Source organism: Myotis yumanensis, unplaced genomic scaffold (genome assembly GCF_028538775.1).
Source record: "Myotis yumanensis isolate MYYU_CA2020_CCGP unplaced genomic scaffold, mMyoYum1.0.hap1 SCAF_4, whole genome shotgun sequence".
Taxonomy (NCBI): domain Eukaryota; kingdom Metazoa; phylum Chordata; class Mammalia; order Chiroptera; family Vespertilionidae; genus Myotis; species Myotis yumanensis.
In genome coordinates, this window is record NW_027223755.1 from 95876302 (window position 1) to 95900837 (window position 24536).

Here is a 24536-nt window from a genome sequence, read left to right on the forward strand (position 1 = left end):
TGTAACAGTTAGGAGAAGTGGTTAGGCAAATGAGATTGTCTTACCGTTGTTAACCGTTGAGGAAGGCACCTGCCTGAAGAGTTTCCACATCCCCCCAGGCAGGCAGTTAATGGAAATGCAGCAGCGAGTAATTCATAATAGTGATGATGATGGTGGTGGTGGTGATGTTGATGGTTGCCATCTCCTGTGCCTCTCCCCGGAGTTGGCTTATGTGATAGGTGGCTTACATGCATCATTAAGAACAACCTTGAGAGGTAAGCACTAGCAGTGACCTTTTTATAGCCATGGGTGCTGAGGCTCAGAGAGTGAGTGTTGGGCTGTTTTGAGCCCTGTTCAGACACCAGACACCATGCTCTAACCGTCACGCTTTATTGCCTCTCCGTAACCTCCAATGAAAGATGTGGGAGAAGGCTCTTCCATTTGTCCTTGGCTCAGCATCCAAACCATCAGCTCCAGGCTCTCAGTGAGCTCTGGAGCTGGGAGCTCCACCAGCTGCCCATGAGGCCATTTCTGAGCTTGGCTCCTTCCTGGTCCAGACACTCTTGCCCCAAAGAAATGCTCCTGCGTGACCCAATGTCTGTTGCTTCCTAAGGCCTAAGGCAGAGTCACAGCTCAGCGCTGGCAGTCAAACCCTCTGACCTACCCCAGGACAATGGCACAGTATAGTCTCCAACCCACACAGCTCCTCTGGCTTTTAAACAAACAGCCCCTAGCCTGGGCAGGAGGAATGGGAAGAACACTGGCTATGGACTCAGACCCCACCCTTGTTACTTCTGAGTCCTGTGACCTACGCTTCATGAGCTGCAGCTTACACCTCAGAATAAATGGTAGGTACTTAACAAAGGTGGGTTTGAACTGAAATAGGGCGTGGGGCTAGTGGGGTGCTGGCTACTGTAAGCACTAGTGTAGCACTTCAGGTTAGCTAGGATCCCCCAACAGTCACTGGGACCCACACTTTGGAGCAGCTGCCAGTGGCTAAGGGGACTGATGACTATGTCCTGGATTCCTTAGGGAATTTCTGCTGTCGATTCGTGAGGATGGCGCGCCATCTTGTGGCGAGCGTCCTCCAGCGAACCTGCGGAGAAAGGAGGTGCTCTGCCTCCTCAGCCTTGGCCCCTGAGAGAGGAGGCAATGACCTCCAGGCTGGTTGGGAGACAGAAGCCAATAATAAGCTCCCTGCCATTGGTTGGTTGGGCCAGAGTAAGTTCTGTTCAGTTCATTCATTCATTCAGCCACTCATTCACTCCACACAGCTGGCTCCTTCCTATTCTTCGGGACCTGCCCCCGTCACTTCCCCCCACCACTTCTCCTTCATTAATGCTCACTTAGCCCCCTGGACAGCATATTTTCCTCGTAGCACTGATCAACCCTATCAAGGTTATAATTATCAAACCATGAAAACCAAATTCCCTTAAAATTGATCAGGAGCACGTGTCAAAGTCTTATTTGATTCATGAGTGAGGGACTATGCAGGATGACAGAGCTGGTTAAAAAGGGAATACAAGCCCTGGCTGGTGTGGCTCAGTTGGTTGAGTGTCGTCCGGTGTACCAAAAGGTCGCTGGTTCAATTTCGGTCACGGCACATAGCCAGGTACTGCAGGTTCGACCTGCAGTTGGGCTGCATACCAAGGCAATCGATCAATGTTTCTCTCTCACATTGATGTTTCACTGTCTCTCTCCCTCTCCCTTGCCCTCTCTCTAGTAAAAAAAATAATAAAGGAAGGAAGAAAAATCAATAAAAGCATTTTAAAAAAGAATACAGAAAACAACGATTTTTATAGTAAGTGGGATTATGATGAGATGAAATTACCAGATTAGACACAAATTTCGTTAATGTCCCACAGGGCAAAATCACTGTACCCCTTGCATTATCTTCCCACTGGACTGAACAGACAGAACAGACAGTTTGAGTGTTTCATTATTGTAAAATGCCTGCACCTGCTAAATTGTGCACATAGGGCCTCTCTAAGCATGCAGTCAGCTTTTTGCCTTAATTTTTGGAGCACTGTTCTTTGCATCACCTGACATGTGGTATGTATTTATTTATGTTTATTGCTTGCTGCCTTGTGTAGTATGTGGACTCCCGGAGGGCAGGGAAACGAGATGTCTTGCTCCCGGCTGCCTCCCCATGTCAATATCCAGCATGTGGAAAGTGGTCGATAAATATTTGCAGTATGACTGGGTGTGTCAGGCTGGAGAGGAACATGACGCCACTGCTTCCACCCTGGAGCTCACCACCTGGTGAGCGAGGCTTGGAAATAATTACACACTGAATCTTAAAGGGGCTGTAACACAGACGGAAAAGCTTTCTGGAAGAAGGGACAAAGCAGACGGGCTGGGTGAGGGTGGTTTCAGGGTGGGCGTGGGTCAAGAGGCCGACGGCTAAGAGTGTGGTGTGTTCTGGGAGCAGGAGGGAATTCAGTATGGTGGTTGGGATGGCCTGGAACGTAGGCAGAGGCCAGATCTTGGGGGCCTTGAGGGCCCTGTGCCAGGACGGTGGGTTTTATGCAATGACCTCTCATAGCAGATATCTACAGAGACTTGACACTCATGACTGATATCCAGCCCCAAAAGCAAGTTCCTGAATTCACAAGGATGTCCTTCCATCATACATGCTGAAGAACATGTATTTTTGAAGATCTTACACATCCGCTTATGACAGTGGTTCTCAACCTTCTGGCCCTTTAAATACAGTTCCTCATGTTGTGACCCAACCATAAAATTATTTTCGTTGCTACTTCATAACTGTAATGTTGCTACTGTTATGAATCATAATCTAAACATCTGATATGCAGGATGGTCGTAGGCAACCCCTGTGAAAGGGTTGTTCAACCACCAAAGGTTGAGAACCGCTGGCTTATGAAATCCTCCTAGCCAACACCGAGTGTGGACTTGGGGAGATGAGGCATTTTATGTAGCTGAGGAGCAGAGTGTGGGGTGGGGAAGAACCCAGCTCTTGGAGACTGGCCTCCCTGCAGCGTCTAGACTTGCAGTTTCTCCACAAGTCAGTTTACATGTTGAGAGCATGTCCTTTGGGCTCTGTATTAGTTTCCTGGGGCTGCCACAACAAATTACCATAAACTGGGTGGCTTAAAACAATAGAAATGTATTCTCTCAGTCCTGGAGGTCAGAAACCCCTGAAGGCTCTGGGGGATTCTTCCTGCCTCTTCCGGTGGCTCTAGCATTCCTTGGCTTGTTGCCACATCACTCCAATATGCATATGTTGTCCATTGCCTTCTTCTCTGTCTCAAATCTCCCTTTCTTTTTTCTTATAAGGATACCTGTCTTTGGATTTAGGGCCCATCCTAAACCTAGGATGACATAGAGTGTGGCTCTTCCACAAAATACTGGTTCCTCCATAAAATACCGACTTCTGCACATGGGCCATGAAGTTTCAATCGCACTGTACATGCGCGCCTGCATGTGGTATTTTGTGGAAGAGCCACACTCAAGGGGCCAAAGAGCCGCATGTGGCTTATGAGCCGCGGTTTGCCGACCACGGACATAGACCATAACTTAATTAAATCTGCAAAGACCCTTTTCCCAAACAAGCTCCCACTGTAGATTCTGGGAGTTAGTATGTGGACCTATATTTGGCGGGGGGTCAGGCAAACACTATTCAAACCACTGCAGCTTCAGAAAGGTTTGGAAAAGTTTGCCTTCTGTTTCTTCAGGAATTATTGAAATTGTCTTAGAGAATTCCAAATAGTAGAAGATAAGGAACTCAGGATTTTACTGGGGATACCTCTTCCCAGATCAAGGTGTGAGCAGATTTGGTGGTGTCTGGTGGGAACCTGCTTCTAGGCTCACAGATAGCAGTCTTCTCATTGTGTGTGTGTTTTTAAATACGCTTTATTTTATTTTTTAATATATTTTTATTGATTTCAGAGAGGAAGGGAGAGGGAGCGAGAGAAAGAAACATCAATGATGAGAGAGAATCATTGATCGGCTGCCTCCTGCACTTTCCCTCTCCCTTCCTCTCTGAAATCAATAAAAATATACTGAGGAGAAAAAAACCCTATTAGGACCATATCGGCAATCTACTGAAAATGCCCCTGGGCATCTTACACGAATCAGCTAACACAACCTTCACGGTAACTGGAAGAGGAGTGGCACCATTCACAGATGAGAGAGCTGAGGGGCAGAGAGGCGAGCGAGGTCATGTGTCCAGTCATGTGGCTGCTGCTCCGTGGCAGTCAGTATTGGAAGCCAGGCCAGCCCAACCCGAGCTTACGCTCTTAACCAGGAAGGAGGAGTCACAGCCTTGCTCTTCACAGTGTGGTTGCCGCACCAGCAGCACCAGTGTCACCTGGGAGCTTGTTAAATGGCAGCGTGGGGCCCCGCCCAGGACTGGAGAGACCCTGGGCGGTCTGCCTGCATCGCCATTTGCTGGTTTCACCATGTCTTTCCCGTGCAGGCTTGAACAACCAAGTTCCCTTCCTGAGCCACATGTTTCTCTGAAAATGTGAGAACGTGTCAAAAAAGAATTGGGTCCAATGGCCTGGGTTAATTCCCCAAACATCTCCCTGGTTGGATGATTTTGAAACATTGCCACGAAACAAGCACTTACAGAGGCTCAAGTGAAGCTGTACAGCACGGCGAGGAGGGCGCATCCGACTCTGAGAAGTGAACATCTGACCTGCTGTGAACTACAGTGGTCGAGATTAACTCCAGGCTCCACTTAGATTCTCAGTCTTAGAGGAAGCTTCAGGCCGAGCGGCTTAGACATAAAAGCATTTGCCCTAATGTGCCAGGTGAAAGGTGCGACAACGCTGTTGCTTGGTGCCAATTACACTTAAGGCTTGTCCCCAGGAGTGCTAGCAGTGTGGCCGCTAGTGCTAACACATGGCTGGCTGGGGCTGTGCAGTGGGGTTCTCTTTCAAGACTCATTACTAATGTCCCGTCGTGTTCTGCGACTCGGCCCCATCACACCACGTCTGAGTAGCAATCCTGGAAAACGGGAGTAGCTCGAAGGCTATGCTCCTGAAACACTGTGCATGCAAGCCCCTGGGGGTCCTATCAAACCTGGAGGTTCAACTTGGGTCTGGGCCAGGCTGCTGCTGTTCTAACAAGCTCCCAGTCGGCACCGCCACTGCTGCTTGTGGGAATGTGGGAAGAGCATGGGCATCGGGATCAGCTGGGTGCGGGCTCTGAGCTTGACTTTGCCACTTGGTAGCTGTGTGATGTTGAGCAAGTTGCTTAACCTCTCTAAGCTTCAGATTTCTCATTATGGGGATCCCTTCAGCCTTTTAGGGTCTTTGTAAGATTTAGGGACAGCTGCAGTGTGTGTAGATTTTCTTCCCACTTCTGGAGAGGAGGGGTGAGATTCATTCTCCTGTATCACCTTCACTGCAGGTTCGGCGGAGACCCATTTTTCTTTCCTCAAGTAGCTAATCTCCTATTGCAGGTCAGGGTCTCTCAACCTCAGCACTATTACCATTTGGGGCTGGGTCATTCTTAGTTGTGGGGGGAGCTGTCCTATGCACTGCACACGTTTAGCAGTGCCCCTGGTCAGGAGCACCCATCTCCTTGAGTTGTAACGACCAAAAATGTTTGCAAACATGGCCAAATGCCTGTGGAGCCTGCAACCGGGAAACACCGTCCTAGCAATAATTCACACCAGTGATTCACTCAACATGTGTCCAATACCTAGTGTGGGCCAGGCCATGTGCCAGGAATATATTGCTATTAAGACTAACTGAATACCTGACCTCATGGAGATATTTTTTCCTTGTGGAGCCTCAGTCTTCCCAACTGTTAAATGGGTATAGCCAGGCTGCTGACCAAGAGTTGCTATGAAGATGAAATAAGACTGCCTGAACCCGGGTGTGCAGATAAGCCAAGGACTGCAGTGTGATGGGCCTGAGAAATGAGTCTGGGTGCTTGGGGAGAGGTGAGCCTGGGCAGGGACAGCTGCAGCTGGAGGGGTGGAGACAAGCCAGGAGGTCTGGGCAATGAGGGGCAGGCGGGAGGGGCCATGCTGGGCCCTGGAGGAAAATGGCAGGAGAAGTAAGCTGGGGAAAGGGTGCTGCAGGGAGAGCCAAGGGCAGTGGGAAGATGGGACCCAACCTGGAAAGGACAGAGACAGTAGGAGAGGGGTACAGAGTGACAGGGTGGGGTGGAAATGGGGGAGAGGCACAGACAAAGGGTAACCAGACAGACACATGCGTTTTGGTTATAAACGGTTAAAACAGCAAACAAAGGCTCAAGCTCCACTTGCCAGGAGAGTGCAGTGCCTGCCTCCTCCTCCCAAAGGGAGGGACAGGGACAGGCACAGCCATGAACGAAATGAGGCTTCCGAGTCTCACTCTGCATGGTGTTATTACAGTAACTGTGGCGACATATTAAACACATTTGTAAGCAGCAGAGGGGAGCGTAGACGACGACTGCCTCAGCCCTGGGTGCCCGCCCCCAAGGGAAGTGCGAGTGGAATCACGTTGAGAACATTTGCCCAACTTGACCAAGCAGCTCTTGAAACATCCCACATCGCATTACAAGTCGGCAGCCTGAACACACAACTGAATGGACTTCCAGCGGGGCAGTGACGTTCTCGGGGAGGAGCAACCGACTCCAGAAAACTATCCTGCATCCTATGAGGTGCACCGGCCACGTTTTAAAAACGCTAACACCTCACCCTGGCCGGTGTGGCTCAGTTGGTAGGGCGTCATCCCGTGCAGTGAAACCTTGTTGGTTTGATTCCTAGCCAGGGCACATGCCCAGGCTGCAGGCTCAATCCCCCAGGGGGGAGTGCAAGAGGCAGCCAATTGATGTTTTGCTCTCACATTGATGTCTCTCTCTCTCCCTCTAAAAAAAAAAAGCTACCGTCTCGAATCTCGAGCCCATCCCTCTGGGAGCCTCTGGCTTTATTAGAGCCGATCAGAACAGTGGAGGAACTGTCCTGGCAGACGCAACGGGTCACGTTCCTGGTTCCACAAAGATCTTCCACAGCTCCTGCAGCAAACAGAGAAAGGCGAGATTCCCAGATGCCCAGAGGAGGCCTCACAATTTCATAAGGGACATAATTAGCAAAGAACAAACAACACGTGAGCCAGGGCAGCAGGCAAATGACTGCAGGAGCGGGCCCTTCCCCATGTCTCTGTGCTCTGGCTGTTCTCTCTGCTTCACTGTGGAGAAGCGGATGGGTAGGTCCCAGCAGGAGTCCAGGAGGCATCAGATGCCACACGGTCAAGAGGAACCAGGAAAGGGCAGCAAGCTGCCACAATCTCTCCACCTGGGGAGGTCTTTAGTGCCCTGTACCGTGGCTGCTGAATTTAGAAGCAGCTGTGGCTGCAGGTGGAGAAGGTACAACAACACACCAGGTTCTTAGTGGGAGCTCCATGTCCTGTTTGCTGTCTACCGGGAGGCTGACAAGCAGCGCGCTAAGGGGCAGGGAGGCTGCCCAGAGGCAGTGGAGCAATAAGCAGAGGGGGAAATTGGACAGGGAAGACTGACAGGGTGCATCTGAAATATGCTGTTGCAGAAAAGCTCTACGAATAGCCTGGACTGCCAAAAAGATGAACACATGGGTCTTAGAGCAAATTAAGCCTGAAGCAGTGCTGGAGGCAGAAACGACACACTGAGCCACCCTCCTTCAGGCACATCACGAGGCAGGGCTCCTTGGAAAAGACAAGAATGCTGGGAAAAACAGAAGGTGGCAGGAAAAGAGAAAGGCCAAACATGAGAGGGACCGATTCCATGAAAGATGCCACAGGCCTGAGCAGGGCTGCAAAGGACAGGACACTGGACAGCACTCAGCCACAGGGTCACCAGGACTCGGGGCCAAGTCAACAGCCGTAACACACACACACCTCCTCGAAAACGGCACCCGCACAGATGCAGGGCTGCGCTTGCTTTGGGGAAGGACAGGAGTGTGAGGGAGAGGGCTTCCTCCTTAGAACCAGGCTCAGATTTCCAGACCCAGCGCAAGGGAGGCCACAGGCCGAAGGTAACGAACAAAAGACGTGAATTCTGAGCTTTGGACGTCTGTGAATCCTGCTCCTGGTAACGTTACAGGATTTTCAAGGGTAATTTTAACTTTTCAAGTTTTCTCCAAGTGCTGGGCTTAGAAACAGTAACCGGAGGTCGGTGGCTGTAGGCTTAAGCCCCACCTCCGCTGCTCCCGGGCTGGGTGACTCACCGCGGCATTAACTGGGACAGGGATGATGTCATCGGGATGCTTACTAAGAGGCCTGATATGGTGGGACCCCATTGCGGGGTCAGAAGGACATCAGTCACCAGACAAGCCTGCCTGGTCCACAAGGCCAGCACATTTCCCCCGTGGAGATGCCACCATCAGCACCGGAAGTCCCTGCACCAAGATCTTCAACCCAACCAAGTGGCTCCCACAACTGAGCCCCAACGGCCCACAGGGAAAGACTGCGCTGTGAGGTGACGGTTCACCTGCAGGCCCACCCCTGGACATGGTGACTTAGGAGCAGGGGAGACCCCATCACGGGCTTCACTAGAGAGAGCACGTTGCCAACTCAACAGTGTCCCACCAGAACACCCACCAGCTGCCGGATGCGCTCATACTCCAGGTGCTGCGGGAAGGTAGCTTCCACCGGCTCCACCGCGAAGCGCAGCTGGCCGTCCTGGAGCTGCTCCAGCTGCCGCAGGCAGGCGCGGAAGTGGTCGTAGGCCTCGCAGGTGACGTCCAGGTGACTCAGCGTGAAGTTCAGCCTGCAAACAAGCAGACCACACACTGCTGTCCCCACTGCGGGCCTTCCTGCTGGTGGGTTTTCCGAGAGCCCACTGTGTGCTGAGCATCTGGGCGCGCTGCCTGCCTGGTCTGCAGGGCGGCCGGGGAGGTGGACATGGCTACCACCTCCACTTTACAGCTGTGGAGACAGCCTCAGAGCTGAACGCACGTGCTCAAGTGACCCCATGGCCCAAGGAGCTACAAATTGGTGCACGAGGTGGACACAGACTAACATCTGAGGCCAGCACAGATCTGGGCATGGCTTGTCCATGACAGGGCAGTGGCACAGGGAGGGGCAGAGGCCTGCGAGAACCTGTGGGCGGAGGAACGCTGCTGGGAAGTGAGTGGGGTGGGGAGCTATGGGGGTTGGGGGGGAGATGACCAGAACTGAGTCCTCACAGAGCATCTCCAGCTGGGCCGCTCACACCTCTCTACAACCTAGTCTGCAACATGACTCAACTTGAAATTCAAACTCTTTGTTTCTTTCCAAAATTTTTTTCTAAGAAAATGTCAAAGATATTAAAGAGCGAGAACAGGTAACAGACGGCCCAGCTTCAGCCTCTGTCACCTCTGCCTTCCTTCCACCACTCGATCAAAAAGAAAATGTCAGACATCACAGAATTTCTTCCATGCATGTGTCTGTGTGTATCTTGAAAACACAAAGGCTCTTTTCACCTAAAACAAATTCAATGATAATTCTTTTATTTTTAAAATAAAATGCTTTTATTGATTTTAGAGAGAGCAACATTGATGAATCATTGATTGGCTGCCTCCTGCATGCCCCCTACTGGGGATCAAGCCTGCAACCCAGGCATGTGCCCTGAGCCAGAATCGAACCAGTGACCAACCTCTTGGTGCATGGGTCAAGGCTCAACCACTGAACCACACTGGCCGGGTAGATTCAATGATAATTCTTTTTAGAAAAAAATATATTTTATTGATTTTTTTACAGAGAGAAAGGGAGAGGGATAGAGAGTCAGAAACATCGATGAGAGAGAAACACCGATCAGCTGCCGCCTGCACACCCCCCACTAGGGTTGTGCCCGCAGCCAAGGCACATGCCCCTGGCCGGAATCAAACCCGGGACCCCTCAGTCCGCAGGCCGATGCTCCATCCAAACCGGCCAGGATCAATGATAATTTGTTATCATCAAGTAGCCAATCAGTACTCAACTTTTCCTGACTGTCTCGATTTTTCCCTTTATGGCCTCCAATCAGAATTCAGGTGGGGGTCAGTGGTCATGCGCTGCCCTTGGTCATGTGGGCCTTGAAGGAGGTCCTAGACACTATCGGTGTAAACAGCGAATTTGCCATGTGGATGGCTTTGTACAGAGCTGTGATCACGTCCACAGGCGGAGTTTCTAGGTGCTGAATTGCTGAGTGAGTGATCACGTTCGGTGTGGTGGCTTTTGATACATGTTCCGAACTGCCTTCAGGAAAGCTGTGGCCTATGGTAGGGCTCTGAGAGAGCTGTGCAGAGTGTCTAGCCCTGGCCTGTCACGAGATGGATGCTACGTCAGCAGGAGCCCGAGTGGTTCAGGCCATTCCAGTGGAACGTCCTGGAGGGGTGCGTCTGCATCAGGGAGAGGACAGAGGCCTGGGGACCGAGAAGACAGATGGTGGCCGGGAGGGAATGCTCAGAGAGAGCAAAGGCCTCGACAGAGCGGTGGCCACGCGCCTCGGCTCTGGTGCACAGCCTACGTCCAAGCCCTCGACCACACACTGACCAGCTGTGGCCAGGAAGGTTCCGATGGCGCTCGGACTTCCTCTCCTCACCTGAGAAATGGGACGGCAGTGCCTACACACAGGTGGGCTGGTGTGTGGATTACATGGAGTGTGTGGGCCATACAGTAGATGCTGACTAATGAGCGACATAAGGACACAGACTGTGACGTGTTTAGAAGGCGAGCCTGGCTCTCAGAACGCCAGCACCCCCCTCTCACCCTCTCTCGCGCCGCGCCCCCCCCCCGCCCCCCGGCCCCTCTGGCCCGGAGCTCACCTCTTCTCCACAGAGAGAATGGCTGTGCAGGCGTTTTTCAATCTGTGAGCGAGTCGGAAGAGTGTTTTGAACAGAGCATCAGTTAGGTCATCGTCGTAGAACACTGCAGGCAAGAAGACAGGCATTAGGGGAAAACATGCAAATACCAGAGAAATCTGTTCCTCAGAGGACCCCACGCCACCACGGACGGGGCCCTGATGAACCGGAGCATCAGTTCTCGGAATTCACACTGCACGGAGATGTGGGGATGTCCCGGGAAGGTGCTCCTAGACGCAGAGGACGCCGAGTGGCGGGATGCTGTGTGTGGCCCGTGACAATGACACTGGCTGTGAGGGGCCGGCGCTCACCTTCGGCCGCGAGCAGAATGGTGGTGTGGCCGTACAGGTCAGAGATGTCCTCTTCCGACCAGCTGAAGGGGACTCCAGGGTCTGGGAGAAAAGAAGAAAGAGTGTTTTGTGCTCTCTCCTTTCTCTGTGGCCACCAACTCTCACTGAGAGGCAGACTGAGGTTTCAGAAGAAATGGGGTTGGGGCTGTTTGGTGCAGCAGGCACTGCCAGGCAGCCCCAAGTCCCAGCGCCCCAGCTTCAGGGACACGGCTGCCTCTGCGGGACCACAGTGAGAGGTGCCCTTTTGCGAGGGGGCAGCGCAGTGAGTGGGGACGGGTGGACTTGGCCTCACCCTCTGCCTTGCCCGCAGCCTGTGCAAACAGGATCTGTCCCGTGTCCCTGGCTCCCAACCCGAGTTCACTGTGCGACCCCGGGAAAGGGCTTCACCTCTGGTTTCAGGGTCCGCACTAGACGGCTCCCTCAGCGGATGGCTGGGGAGGGGACAGGACCTAAGGTATGCTATGTGCTTGGTCGGTGACAGGTACTCCATAAGCAATGATTTTCCCTGCCTGACGTCTTACAGGGAAAAGAAGTTTTCATACAAAGAAAGAGCAAGCCTACAGGTCTGAAACAGTTTGTAGAAGGAATTCAGAAAACCCTCACCCAGAGCCCCGAAGCCATGTGGCCGACTCCCTGCTGTGGGACCCTGGAGTCGGAGACCTGGTCCACACCGGATCCCCTGGGTGGGCACTCACCCCGAGCACTGGTCTCCACTCATTACTCAAGGGTGCACACCTGCTGCACAGTGACACTGTGGAGTCTGAATACCATGAATGGAAGGTGCCTGGCATACAGCGGGTGCCATGAATAACACCTGTCACTTTCAGCCACTGAAGGGAACTTGCTGTGAGCTGTGGACCGTGACAGCAGCCTGGATCTGCTGTCAGTCAAGGCCACAGGACCACCGGCCTTGAGATATTACCAGGAACCACTGAATCAAATGGGACACGAGAGGAAGACACGCACCAGTGCAGAGGTCGTCTTTCAGCCAGTCCAGTTCTCTGACCTTAACTCCACTGCCTGTAAAACAAACAAACAGAACTTCCCAAGCTCTGTAAACAATTAGGAGAAAGGAGAAACGTTTTTACTGTACACCAAAACCCATCCATCCATCTCACCCTCCTTTATTCTCCCTCTCTCCTTCCTATCCATCCATCTTCCCACTCATCCATATATATCCTGTTATCCATCCATCCATCCAGCATTTTTTGAGTGCTGAGTATTAGGTCCCATGCCAGACACAGGGAATACAAAGATTTATGAGACACGTGCCTGTCCCTGGGGACCCACAGCTGAGGAGAGACTGGCAAGTTAGCAGACACGGACAAGGCAGGAGGTCAGGGCAATGTTAAAGGGATGTGCAGGTGCCCAGGAGGAAAGAGGGGCTCTCGTGTCGGACAGGGTGTTGGGAAGGCCCAGAGAAGGCAACCATGCCTGCTTCGTGCTTCGTCCTGTTGACTGGCTACTGTACACTGGGCACTAAACAAACACCAAGCAGTGGGGATCACAGACAGCGCCCTGCCCTCATGGGGCATGTGGTCTAACGGGATGGCAGACACCAATCAACCAGTCGCATCAACAAATGTCAAATGCAATGGTCCAAGGTGTCATGAGTGTCTGTGACGGGGCTGTGACCTCAGAGCATAATTAGGAACTGATGGAGGAAGAGGGACAGAAGACCGTTCCAGGCAGAGGGAGCAGCAAGTGCGCAGGCCTCAAGGGGAGGGGAACCTCCAACAAGGCCAGGAAGACTCGGCTGGAGGAACCGCTGTGTGGGAGGGACTATAGACAGGTAGGGCCAGATCCTGCAGATCTCAGACAAGCAAACAAATTCGGTCTGTACTTGGAGAGCATCGGGAAACCTGTAAAAGGTTGGCAGCTGGAATGACCGGATCTGAATCTGGAAAAGCGCCCCAGGCTGCTCAGAGGACGAAGGTCTGCGCAGGCAGTCCAGTGAGGAGTTGGCTGCTGGCATGTACCACGCAAGCTTATTCCTGCAGGTGGTGCAGGCTGGCAGGGGGGACATTCCGACGGACGGAGGGGCATCTGAAATGGGTCCTCGGCTCACTGAATGCAGGGCTGGAGCGGGACCATCAGGAGAAGAGGCAGGGGAGGCAGGCAGGGGTGGACCAGGAGGTTTGGGAGCCAGAGAAAGAGCTCGAACTTTACCCCTTGAAGAGGTCAGGCTTCATCTAGAAAGGTCACTCTGGATGCTACATGGAGGACAGCTTGGCCGGGTCAGACAAGGACCTGGGTGATGAGGGAGAGGCCACTGTGATGTGCAGGAAGGAGAGGGCTGACGTTGGCTGTGGCATGGGCATGGGAAGGAGATGATGCAGGGACAGTTATCTAGGATCTGAAACTACGTGAAACTAATAAGGCTCTGGTCCCTGCATTCACTGGGGTGTAGAGGGAAGCAGGCGGAACCCCGTCTCCCAGGTCACGGTCCTGGGTGTTTGTCCCACTTGCCAAACAGAGACCCCTCCCTCTCAGGCTGGGCCTCACCTCCAGGGGCAGTCAGGTGGCTGTTGAGGGCAATGTTTCGCTGGCACGTGGCCAAGAGGTCTGCACCGACATCTGGAACGACAGAAGGATATGCCATCAAGCGCCGGCCACTACGACGCTTCATTTCTGTGTTGTTGCCCGGAGAGCTGGTATCAACAGCACAACTACAGAAACGTGCAACACTGAGCCTAAACGTGTCCTGTGTGTTTTACTGCCAAGCTTAACTATGTACCTTAAGGCTCTTTTTAATGAGCTTTCCTTTAAATAAGAGATGGTCGTCCTGGTGGAGACAGACTCTGTGCACGCCAGAGGGAAGGGTGAGCTCCCCTTCTCTAGTTTCTGAAACCTGCACGGCACATCCCATAGCCATGCTGAGTGTTTCTAACCACCCACCAGCCGGGATCACGGCTCCCATCTCACAGATAAAGGCTTGAGCAAGGTCATGCCACTAGTAAGAACAAGGGCTGGGATTTGAACCTAGGCATCTCTGACTCCAAGTCTAGGCTCACTCTTTGACACCCCAGAAAACTGACCAGAGTTAGAGGGGTGTTCGGATATGATTAATGGATACACAGAGCAAATTCAAACAGTCTGGAGGCAGCTCTCCTGTGCACGATTCACTGCCACTGCCATGGCATCTTTCCCCAGCCGCCTGCTACTCTGACCAGGTAGGGTTTCCTATCATTTCAGCAGGACTGAGTTGCAGTACAGAGAATCCTTGCAGGGTTGGTGGAGGGGGGGGGAGGGGGGGGGCGGGTGAGGGAAGGAGGGGTATAGCGCTGTGCCAAAAAAATATTTTCCAATTAGACCGTATGTGTGGAAGGTACAAAGTCTTGTTAAGGACACCTGCCAGGCCACTGTGGTTGTGACGCCCCATCCCGCTCACTGCAGACTCCCTGGGACCAGACTACCGTCTCTATCCCAGGACCGTGCAGAGGCCGGTAGAGGGAGTGCTCCCAGTTTCCAAAGGGCACATAGCTGTCCCTTCTCGGGGCCACAGGGTGGAGAGGATATTGACGGTGTGTGCCTGACAGCACAAAACTGGCTCAGAAGTTTTTGACCTTCTCCCATCCAAGTACTAACCAGGCCCGGCCCTGCTTAGCTTCCGAGATCAGACGAGATCGGGCGCGTTCAGGGTGGTATGGCCGTAGACTTTTGACCCTCTATGATAGTTTTTGTCCAACCAGATCTCGTGTGGGACTCTAACATATGAAAGATAAGAAAGGGGCAGCTCTGGCTGAGTGGCGGTGGGACCCTGGAGTCCTGGGGTTGTTCCACCACCCCTTACCGCATATGACCTTGGCCAGCCCTTTGACCTTAGCCTCAGTTTACCCATTTGGACAAAGGGATGGTAACACGCTCCCTGGCGACTGCCAGGGCCACTCACTGTGAAGTTAGGAGCAGGTCCTGATGTACATGGAAGGTTTTATTAACTGTAATGTGCCATCCCAGGGCACGCTCTCTTCTTCATGGTGGTAAACCCCTCTCAAGGATAAGACACCTTGGTCACGTCCTGCTATGAGGCAGTAGGCAGAGAGCACAGCTCTGGGGTGTTGCATTAGGTGTGACTCTGGGAAGTGCTCACTGGCAACCGACATGAACGTGTCAAGAAGCATCACACAGGGTGGCTGCCGGCACACTTCTGACTCGGTTGACTTAGGATACCCGAAAAGCATGCCCCAATCACAGGCCATCCCTGCCTTCCTCTTCCCTGTCTCAGGAGCAAGGGATGCAGCCTATGAAAATGGGACCTAGGAACCAATGAAAGGCAAACCTCAGCAGGCACCATTTTCAAGTGGACATTAAAGGTTCAGAACATAATGACAGCACTTGCCCGATGAGCTAGCACTGTCTTATAAGCTGTGAACGTTCTACAAGAGCAGGTTGGGCACGTTAGGAATGTAGCTGACAGTTGCTCATGTCAATTTGCTGGTTTTCAGCAACTAGGTTATGCAAGATGTTATTGTTGAAGGGAGCTAGTGAAGGGTGCATGGCGCTTTCTGTAATATTTTAGCAACTTCTGAGTGAGTCTAATGTTATTTCAAAATTAAAAACTAAAAAGAAAGCAGTTGGTAACATGTATCAAAAGCCTAAGAAAGGACACACTTGTAGGAATCTAGTCTAATAGTGAACAAAGGTGCGCATTGCAGTGTAACTGACAGATGCAAAACAAACCAAAATATCATGGGAACAACCAAAATGCCCAGCAAAAGGAAAATGGTAAAAATAAAAGAGATGAAACATTACTTGGTCATTAAAATCTTATTTATAAGTAATTTTTAATGACATGGGAAAATACTCTTAAAAATGTTTTCAAGCCCTGACTGGTTTGGCTCAGTGGATAGAGCATCGGCCTGCGGACTGAGAGGTCCCAGATTCGATTCCGGTCAAGGGCATGTACCTTGGTTGCAGGCACATCCCCAGTGGGGGGTGTGCAGGAGGCAGCTGACCGATGTTTCTCTCTCATCGATGTTTCTAACTCTCTATCCTTTTACCCTGTAAAAAATCAATAAGATATATATTTTAAAAAAATGTTTTTAAGCCTGGCTGACATGGCTCAGTGGTTGAGTGTCCACTTAGGAACCAGAGGTTACGGTTCGCTTCCCAGTCAGGGCACCTGCCCGGGTTGTGGGCTTGATGTATGACTCTCACTCATCATTGATGTTTCTATCTCTCTCCCTCTCCCTTACTCTCTGAAATCAATAAAAATATATTTTAAAAAATTTGTTTTTGAACATTTTTAGAGGATACAGTACTGAATATACAGTTTGATTGCAGCTATTGTTTGGGAGTATGTACAGCCCAAGCATCTGACATGCTTGATGTACACACAAAAGAAAATGGATTATAAAAGAAATATACAGCTAAAATATAGGTTCTAAAACTTTGTTCCCTGAGGACACCAACCTGACCTGTTTTATTCATTCCTGGATCTCCTGCATCTAGAACCACAGCTGGCACACAGTAGGTGCTTATTAAACTGCGTACTGAATCTGGGGATTCTAAAATTATGAGTAATTTTAATTTGCTCTTCTCCACAAGGTCTCCACAAGAGTAACCAAGGTTTCTGTAAGCGGGAAAAAATAACAAGCTGGTTTTTAAGCCTTATAAAAGGCACAGTCTTTGTGGTTTCCTGAGATGTTTGCTCCTTCACGGGGGTGTGATCAGGGGCACCAGCAGAGCCCCCAGCATCTTCTGAAGCAGAACTACAGCTGCCAAGGACTGGGTGTTGCTGGGTCATTCTGACATTATTGAGAAAACAAGGAAGGGTGGAAGAAACCACGGAACAGGAAGGCAGAATCAGTAGCAGCTAACATCCCATTTCCATTCCTCTCTCTCACTTTTTTTTTTTAATCTTCACCTGAGGATATTTTTTCCATACGTTTTTAGAGACAGTGGAAGGGAGGGAGAGAGAAACATTGATGTGTGAGAGAGACACATCGACTGGTTGCCTCCCGCACGCACCCTGACTGGGGCTGGTGACTGAGCCTGCAACCGAGGTACGTTTGACCAGAATTGAACCGGAGACCCTTTCGTCGGTGGGCTGATGCTCTAACCAATGAGCAAACTGGCGAGGGCATCACTCTCTCACGTTTTTACAGTCAGTACACGCTTTGTGAAGAGACGGCTTCCCTCAGGCTGAGATGGTGGGTGTTACCTGTACAATACACGGTCTGCGCCTCGGTGGCTGCAATGATGCTGGTGAACCCCGTGCCCGCCCCGAGCTCCAGCACGGTGCGTCCGTGGAAGAGGTCCCGTTGGAACAGGATATAGTCAGCCAGGAAAAGGGCACCCCGCCACACCTGAAGGGAGATGGACAAGGAAGGACAGGTGACATGAGGCTCCGGAGAGACCCTTCAGGGCCACGGGAAGTGGATAGGACCTACCCACCTGCTTGCCAACATCCTCCAGGGGCGTGGCCATGGTGTGTTCTGGACAGGACGGAAATCAAAAGAGAAAGGGCCGCTGTGAAAATGGGGATGGACACAACACAGAGGAGGAGCATGGCAAGCTGCACACGCGGTGGGATGGGCACTGGGGTCGGGCCTCTAGGGAGCAGCAGAAACACAGGCTGTGCCACCAGCTGGGAGGGACATCGGAGCGTCACTCTCAGTCCAGGCACGAGGGCCCCCCCTCAGAGAGCTGGGACCCTCTGCCCCACAGCCTGAGGACCAGGGTCACAATCGGCCTTGGCTCAACCTAACCACACACACCCACACTCCACTTCTTATGTTTAATAACTGTTTACTACAATTGTCACCTTGATGTTGTTTTGATCAAGTGTATGCTTATAACAATCACAGCTCATTCCACGATATTTCCTTACACTTAGAGCCACATGAAAAGTTGACAAAATAAGCTTTGAGTTTTACATCCTTTTCTGGGTGAAGAGAAGGATGTAAGAAGTATTCGCAAGCACAAAATATGTTAGGGTAAAATCTGGTGGTGGCAGTTGAGGGGAAGAGAATAGAAATATGAGGCCAAGTAGAAAAAGGAACGATGGCAAACATGTTTGCTGTTAAATAAGAACTGGCTCTTATATTTTCAAGCAAGATGGCGATGGCTATCAAATTTAAACACACAACACATGCACAGCAGGGTAGCTTCGCACGCTTACTGGACGTGCAAGAGTCAAACCCCAAGCTCAGGACCAAGGGACTAAGGAGGGGAGGAGATAGCCAGGTTGGAAGGAGCGTGGGTGATGCTCCCCCCAGCAGGGCCTGCCCTAGGAGGTCCCTCAGGGATGGACACCTCCCTTGAGCCAGGCCTGGGGCTGGGACAGGGGATTTTACGTGACCCTCATAAAGGCCCCGTGCGTAGTTATCACCAACCCATTTTACAGATAAAGACACTGATGTTTCCATCTCTCTCTCCCTCTTCCTTCCTCTCTGAAATCAATAAAAATATATTAAAAAAAAAGTAAACTTTTGGCTCCGGGAGACAGGGAGATGGGTGGGTGGGGAGCAGGCCACACACCAGCTCTTTCCTGTGAGGCTTGATCTTTTGCTTGCAGGATGGTAAGTTCCCACACTAAACACATGCACACCAGAGGCCAAACACTTATGAAATAACCAAGTCTGCTCCTCTCTTCCCCTGACCACCCCCCCACAATCCCGGCAGGGAGGCCAAGTGAGGATTGAGAGTGAAATGAGCCAATGAGCCAGTCCCCCAAACAAAAGTTTGCAATGTTTTGATCACATACGTGGGTAAGAACACAGGCTGTGGCATCAGACAGACCTGGGTATGAATCATGGCTCAGACAAGTTTAATGTCTCTGAGCCTCAGTTCCCTCCTCTGTGAAATGGGAATGTTCATCCTTGGAAAGGCCGTGAGGACCAGAGGTAATGCACAGGACACACAGAACAAGGTTCTGGCATGAGTTCCGTGTCTGGACTTGCTGGGACAAGCCTTCCTGGTGCCGGCAGGCACTCAATAACGGACTGTTAACATGTGGGCAGGTGGCTGTCAGAGCTGCTAGTCTGTCTGTCTGTCTGCCCCCAACCTGGCCCAGGTTTATTTGGGTCCTCAAGCACCATCAGGGACCCTGGATCTCAATGAACAGACTCAAGCCAGAGCTCCTCTCCCCAAAACGAGTAGCCCTGGGGGTGACAAGAGTCCTGGCTGTGCAGACAGATCACATGAATTCATCGCCAAGCAGCATGGCCTTGGGCTTGTCACTTCCTCATCCGTACTCCCCTCAGAGGGGGCTGTGAAGACTACATGAGGTGATGTAGGTAAAATATCACAGCACGACAGGTGTCTAACCAGCACTGGCTCATTCCTGCCCCGGATTCATATAGATCCTGGCACTTCCGGTGATTTGAAATCCTGGCGTCACCAAAGCCCTCTGCTCCACCCCGTGCCTGAGGTGAAGCCTCTTTCTGCACCCACGTCTCCTGATACTCTGTCACCTCTCCTTCCCCACCCGGCTCCCAGCTCCCCGCTCCCGGTCCATCTGACTGGCCCACAAACTCCTCCAGATTAATCCTGGATCTACCTCCCTGCCCCTGTGCCACATTCTAGCTCCAAAATCTCTCATGGCTCCCTGGTGCCGGCCAAGTTAGCCCAGTGTTCCACACCCTCTCCCCCTGACCCACACCACCGGCCTGCCAGCTGGGTCAGAACATCAATGTGGGAGGCAGAAGCGGAGGGCGTCCTGGAGGAGGTGATGGCAAACGCTACGATTGCCTGGCCCGGGTCTGAACACAGAGCCAGCCTCAGACACGTGACCTGATCAGTACTGCGGTGCCGCCTTGGTGGCAGACGAGCAAGACCTTCATTTACCTATTTTGATGATATTGTGGGTGCTGCTCTCCTGTGCTTCGTCTCCCAGGACGTCCTCTTCTTCCTGCGCTAGAATCATGGGGTGTACCTTGTCTCTCGGAGGCCAAACAGGGTCGGGGTCAGAGGCAGCTCGTGGTCTTCTCACAACGTCCAAATCCCCATCCTCGTCCAGCTGAGCTCCCGTCCCTTCCTGTCCAGCGGCGTGGACACCGGCCTGGAGGGGGGAACCTGCATCGCTGTGGCCACGCCCAGGAGGGGACCCGGTGCTGCCTGTCCTAGCCGGAGTCTCCTCTCTGGGGACATCTCTATGATCACCTCCCATGGGCCCCGAGTCTGTCTGAGAGTCCTGGTTCCACAAAAGCTTGAACTGGGACAGAAAAACTGAAAGACAAAACACAAAAGGAGACTATTTCTCTCTCCCTTCCCCTCCTTTCGGAAAACTTGATTTCTGATTTCTAGAAAGTGTGGTAAAGGCCAGGGGGAGGCATACGCATGCCAGTGGGAAAGGCCTGTTTGACTCAGCCATGACACTGGGGACCCCACAGCAGCCGCAACCACCACGGAGGACAGTTACTTAGTACATTTGATGAGCATCGACAATGGAGGCACTCCGCCCACATTATCTCACTTCATCCTCACAGTGGCTATGAAGACAGCAGTAATGGCTCCGTCTAAGGGACATGGAAACCGAGGCTGAGAAGTTAAGTGAGCCCACAAGGCCACACAGCTTGGAAGGTGGCTGAGGCAGAGGCAAGACTCACACCTGGTCTGCTGGACTCCTCAGCGGATGCCCTTCTCACGACACTCTTTCACTTAAGGTCTGGAGGACAGGACAAGGATACCAAGTGTCCCTCACTATCCGGTGGCCAGGAAGCCACTGGGACAAGTTTCAGTAAGAGGATGTGTGTCAGGAGAGGCGGGCTGGAGGCGGGAGGAGCAAGGACTTGGGTGGACAGTCCTAGGCTGGAGTCCTCCATCTCCCCAGGCTGCCTGACCCTGGGCAAATCACTTATCCATTCTGAGCCTCAGTTTCCGGAATCCAGGAATCCACACTGAGACACGAGGGAAGGGGAAGTTCTTAGTCACACCAGAGTAACAAGCTAATTGCACAGTGATTGGAGCTGGGAAGGGTGGCCGGAGAGGGTCTGTCTGACGCGACATCTGGGGAGTCAGGGCGAAGAGGAAAGAATGTTCTGGGCAGAGTGAACAGCAAAAGCAAAAGCACTGAGGAAGGAAGGTGTGTGCAGTGTGTCACGGGCAGAAAGGAGCGGAAAGTGGCCACAGAGCGGTAAGGGAGAGGGAAATAAGTGTGGACACAGAGGCAGGGGCTCGGCGAGTTGGGCCTTGCAGGCTACGCCAAGGAGCCTGATTTTACCCTAGGAGCAAGGGGAAGCCACTGGAGGTCTAAATCAGGGCAGCGATGTGATCGACATTTTCAAGAGATCCCTTGGTGTCTGGGGAGCTGAGTGGGGGAGAGTGCAGGGGAAAAGCCAGGGAGCCCTGGTGGGAGGAGCTAGAGGCAGCCAGCAAGGGAGGGAGAGTGCTGGACTGGGGTAGGGGCAGAGGGGATGGAAGGCCGTGCCCAGGAGCCCCAGGGCCCTGTCTCCCTGTCGGACTCCAGGCAGAGCTCGGCCCATTCACTTCTGCCTGGCACCCAGCAGGTGCTCAGCAAAGCACAGTTTCCTCAGGTAAAGAAAGCACTGAACGGTGTGATGCTAACAATTCGTCCAGTCTTCCCAACCTTCCCCCAAAATGAATCTGAGAGAACACACCGGGGTCCACAGGGCGCCAGGCCCCTCCGCACACACCAGGCAGGACCTTACCGGGCTGCCCCATGCTGTTCAGCCGCACCATGAGGTGTCTCTGGTTGGGGGTGTAGAGGTGGACGTCGGAGAGCACAGTGTCACTTTTGAAGGTGACCTCGTCCATGGTGGGGGTGGGAGCAGCTACCAAGGTCCGTTCTCCACGCTGATTGTAAAGAGCAGCACCTGCGGTGGACAGCAGGCCCCACAGGGGGCGGCACAGAGTAACTCCCCAGCCAGGTGGTAGCAGCGTGGTATCACCTGGGGGAAGCGCTTTCCTCTTTCCTTCTTTTAAATTTTTCCTAAAGAAACAGGCTGGGAGCGCGCCCCTTTCCCGGGCTGCGCACCGTCCTAGGATGGGGACAGCAGCCTGGTCCCAGGGAGTCCCCGAGCCTGGGCAAGGGCAAAGAATCCGCCCAGAATCGTGCTATTTTGTTTGCACTGTGTTCATTGTCGTGGTAATCTCTTATGTTTGGCATAATGTTTCGTTTCCCTTTTAACTTTTTCCAACTTTATTATGAGGATTTTTAAGCAGACAAGGAAGTTGAGGGTATGACATGTAAGCACATACTCACTGCTTAGTGATTCAATGACCATCAACATTTTGTCACGTGCTCGCTCTGTCTACCCGAGGCTTCAGGGCCGAGGTGGGATTTGAACACGGGACTTGGTGCCAGGAGACCCCGCCCCTTCCCTCGCCCCACCACCTCTCCCACAGGCTTACCCGGTCCGGGCCGGGCCGCAGCCCGGAGTCCCACCCGACCCTCTCGCGGCCGGGCTCAGAGGGCCGCCATGGCAGGCGGCCTGCGCAGGCGCGGCTCCGCCCCCTCTGCGTGCGTCGGCCCGCCCGGCCCCCTGACCACGCCCACCTGCTCGCGCTGCGCCTGCGCGCCGGGCCGCCGGCCAACACGTGCAGTTCTGGTTCTGGGCTCCAGGGAGGTGCAGTGCTCACCTGCCCGGGTTTTCTGGGGCGCCCGCCTGGGTGGAAGCTGTCTGCGTGTGGGGGGGTCGGTAGATAACTCGCCCGAGGTCACCGGCCGCTGAGTTGAGAGGCTTTGATTCCAGCTGGATAATAGGGCTTTAGAGCGTGTGCTGTTAACCAGCGTGACAGCTGGTTATTCATTATTACCATCTTTGCTCTTAGTACTCATTGTTCATAGCTGCTGGTTATTTCGTTCATTCGTGCACTCGTGAGGCCCCCAATGCCCGGCGAATGAGGAATCTCAGTCTTAATTAGAGTCTAATAGGAAATGAAATCCGATTCATATGTTGTACTTAAAGTGAACTTCCAAACACGTAGGGCCACATGTAAAATGTATTTGTGCGCGCCAAGCACACACGCAGCGCCTCAACCGGCTCCCTTTGTCTTAATTATTTTTAAATGTAATTCTCTCTTCAAGACAAAAGAGGGTAAACATCCATTTCATGGTTACTGTTGATAGAACACGGTGGGGTGGGGAGTGTTTGATAGGGTGACCAAGCAACACAGATGTTTTTTTAAGCGAACAGATTGTGTTTCCTGAACTCCTAGGACAGTACCCGGAGAGCCGGCTGGCCATCTTGGGAGCCTGTTGTAGTCCTGGCACAGTTGTGCCCAGGACGCTGCCTAGCAGAGCTGGGATGCAGACTCAGGTCTCCGAAGCTTCCCAGTGAGTCTATTGGATGGAGCTGCAGAGTGAAAGGCCCTTTTAGAACTAATTCTTCCTCTGAGAGTGTCCTTCAAGGCTTGGAGGTGCCAGGGTTATGGTGCTAACTCACTTATGCTGGAGTGTACATGACCATGGCTGCCTGGGCTAATGACATCATGTATGCAACTAAGGGAAGGTGGACAAACAAACTGCCAACTTACAGGGATTTGCTGTCAGGTGATTATTATTAGCTGGGAATTTAAAACAGCCCCTTTTCCAAATGTCGTGTTTACCAAGCACTAATGTGTTTTCCCAATCAGCCCTAGAAGATGTTGTTCTCTTGGAGAGAGCTCCTCCCCTAGGACTGCTGAAAGCAATTATAATCTGTCCCCTGCCTCACACCGCTTCTAACAGCAGCTGCTACAGATTGTTGCCCTGGCTCCTGGTTTTGTGTGGATGGGTATCAAACTGACCTTCAGGTAGTTCAGATCCCCAGCTCCGCCACTGATCAAATTCACTTGTTCAATACATAATCGTGGAGAGCTTTTTATGTGCTAGGCCAGTGATGGTGAGCCTATGACATGTGTGTCAGAGGTGACACGCGAACTCATTTTTTTGGTTTATTTTTCTTTGTTAAATGGCATTTAAATATATAAAATAAATATCAAAATATAAATCTTTGTTTTTCTATGGTTGCAAATATCAAAAAATTTCTATATGTGACACAGCACCAGAGTTAAGTTAGGGTTTTTCAAAATGCTGACACGCCGAGCTCAAAAGGTTCGACATCACTGTGCTAGGCACTCAGGCAAGTTGCCTAAGTTCTCTGAAATGTAATTTTCCAAGTTCTGAAAATAATACCTACTTGGAAGCGTTGTGCAAATGAGCGAGACATAACACGTGGAAAGTTCCAGGCACAACTCTCTCTCACTTCTCGAGGTGATCTGACAGTATCTGGTGTATTTTAAAGAACTCACCAATTTCATTAATTTTATCAACTTGTATTGTTAGATTAAAAAGAAAGCAGTTACAGCGTCATAATACTGTATAATATCAGTTACATAAGAGAAAAAACCTCACAAAATACTGCATTTCCTCAGGACATGCATGTTATGTAAATGCACAGAGAAAAGTTTGGAAAGATGCCTTCAAACTAAAATGCTTTCTTTTTTTTTAATATGTTTTTATTGATTTCAGAGAGGAAGGGAGAGGGAGAGATAGATAGAGACATCAA

At 51.9% G+C, this 24536-nt stretch overlaps 1 protein-coding gene across 1 annotated transcript; it reads right to left on the reverse strand.

The window, feature by feature from the left end:
* Positions 1–3980: 3980 nt before the first annotated feature.
* Positions 3981–22479, reverse strand: METTL22 (methyltransferase 22, Kin17 lysine). The gene is made up of 11 exons (XM_070411566.1): positions 22399–22479; positions 21696–21860; positions 19873–20253; positions 17479–17519; positions 17246–17390; positions 13588–13659; positions 12049–12102; positions 11044–11124; positions 10697–10799; positions 8511–8679; positions 3981–6951 (listed from the first exon to the last, which is right to left on the reverse strand). Exons 2-11 carry the CDS (start codon positions 21799–21801, stop codon positions 6916–6918), a joined length of 1188 nt encoding a protein of 395 aa, XP_070267667.1. The 5' UTR covers positions 21802–21860; positions 22399–22479; the 3' UTR covers positions 3981–6915.
* Between the last annotated feature and the right edge of the window lie 2057 nt (positions 22480–24536).

Coding starts and splice junctions, on each gene's coding strand:
- METTL22 (XM_070411566.1), bottom strand. CDS start 21,801: ATGGACGAGGTCACCTTCAAAAGTGACACTGTGCTCTCCGACGTCCAC. Junction 17,520..19,872: donor CCACAATATCATCAAAATAG/GTAAATGAAGGT, acceptor CGTCCTGTCCAG/AACACACCATGGCCACGCCC. Junction 10,800..11,043: donor CATTCTGCTCGCGGCCGAAG/GTGAGCGCCGGC, acceptor TCTTGCCTGCAG/TGTTCTACGACGATGACCTA.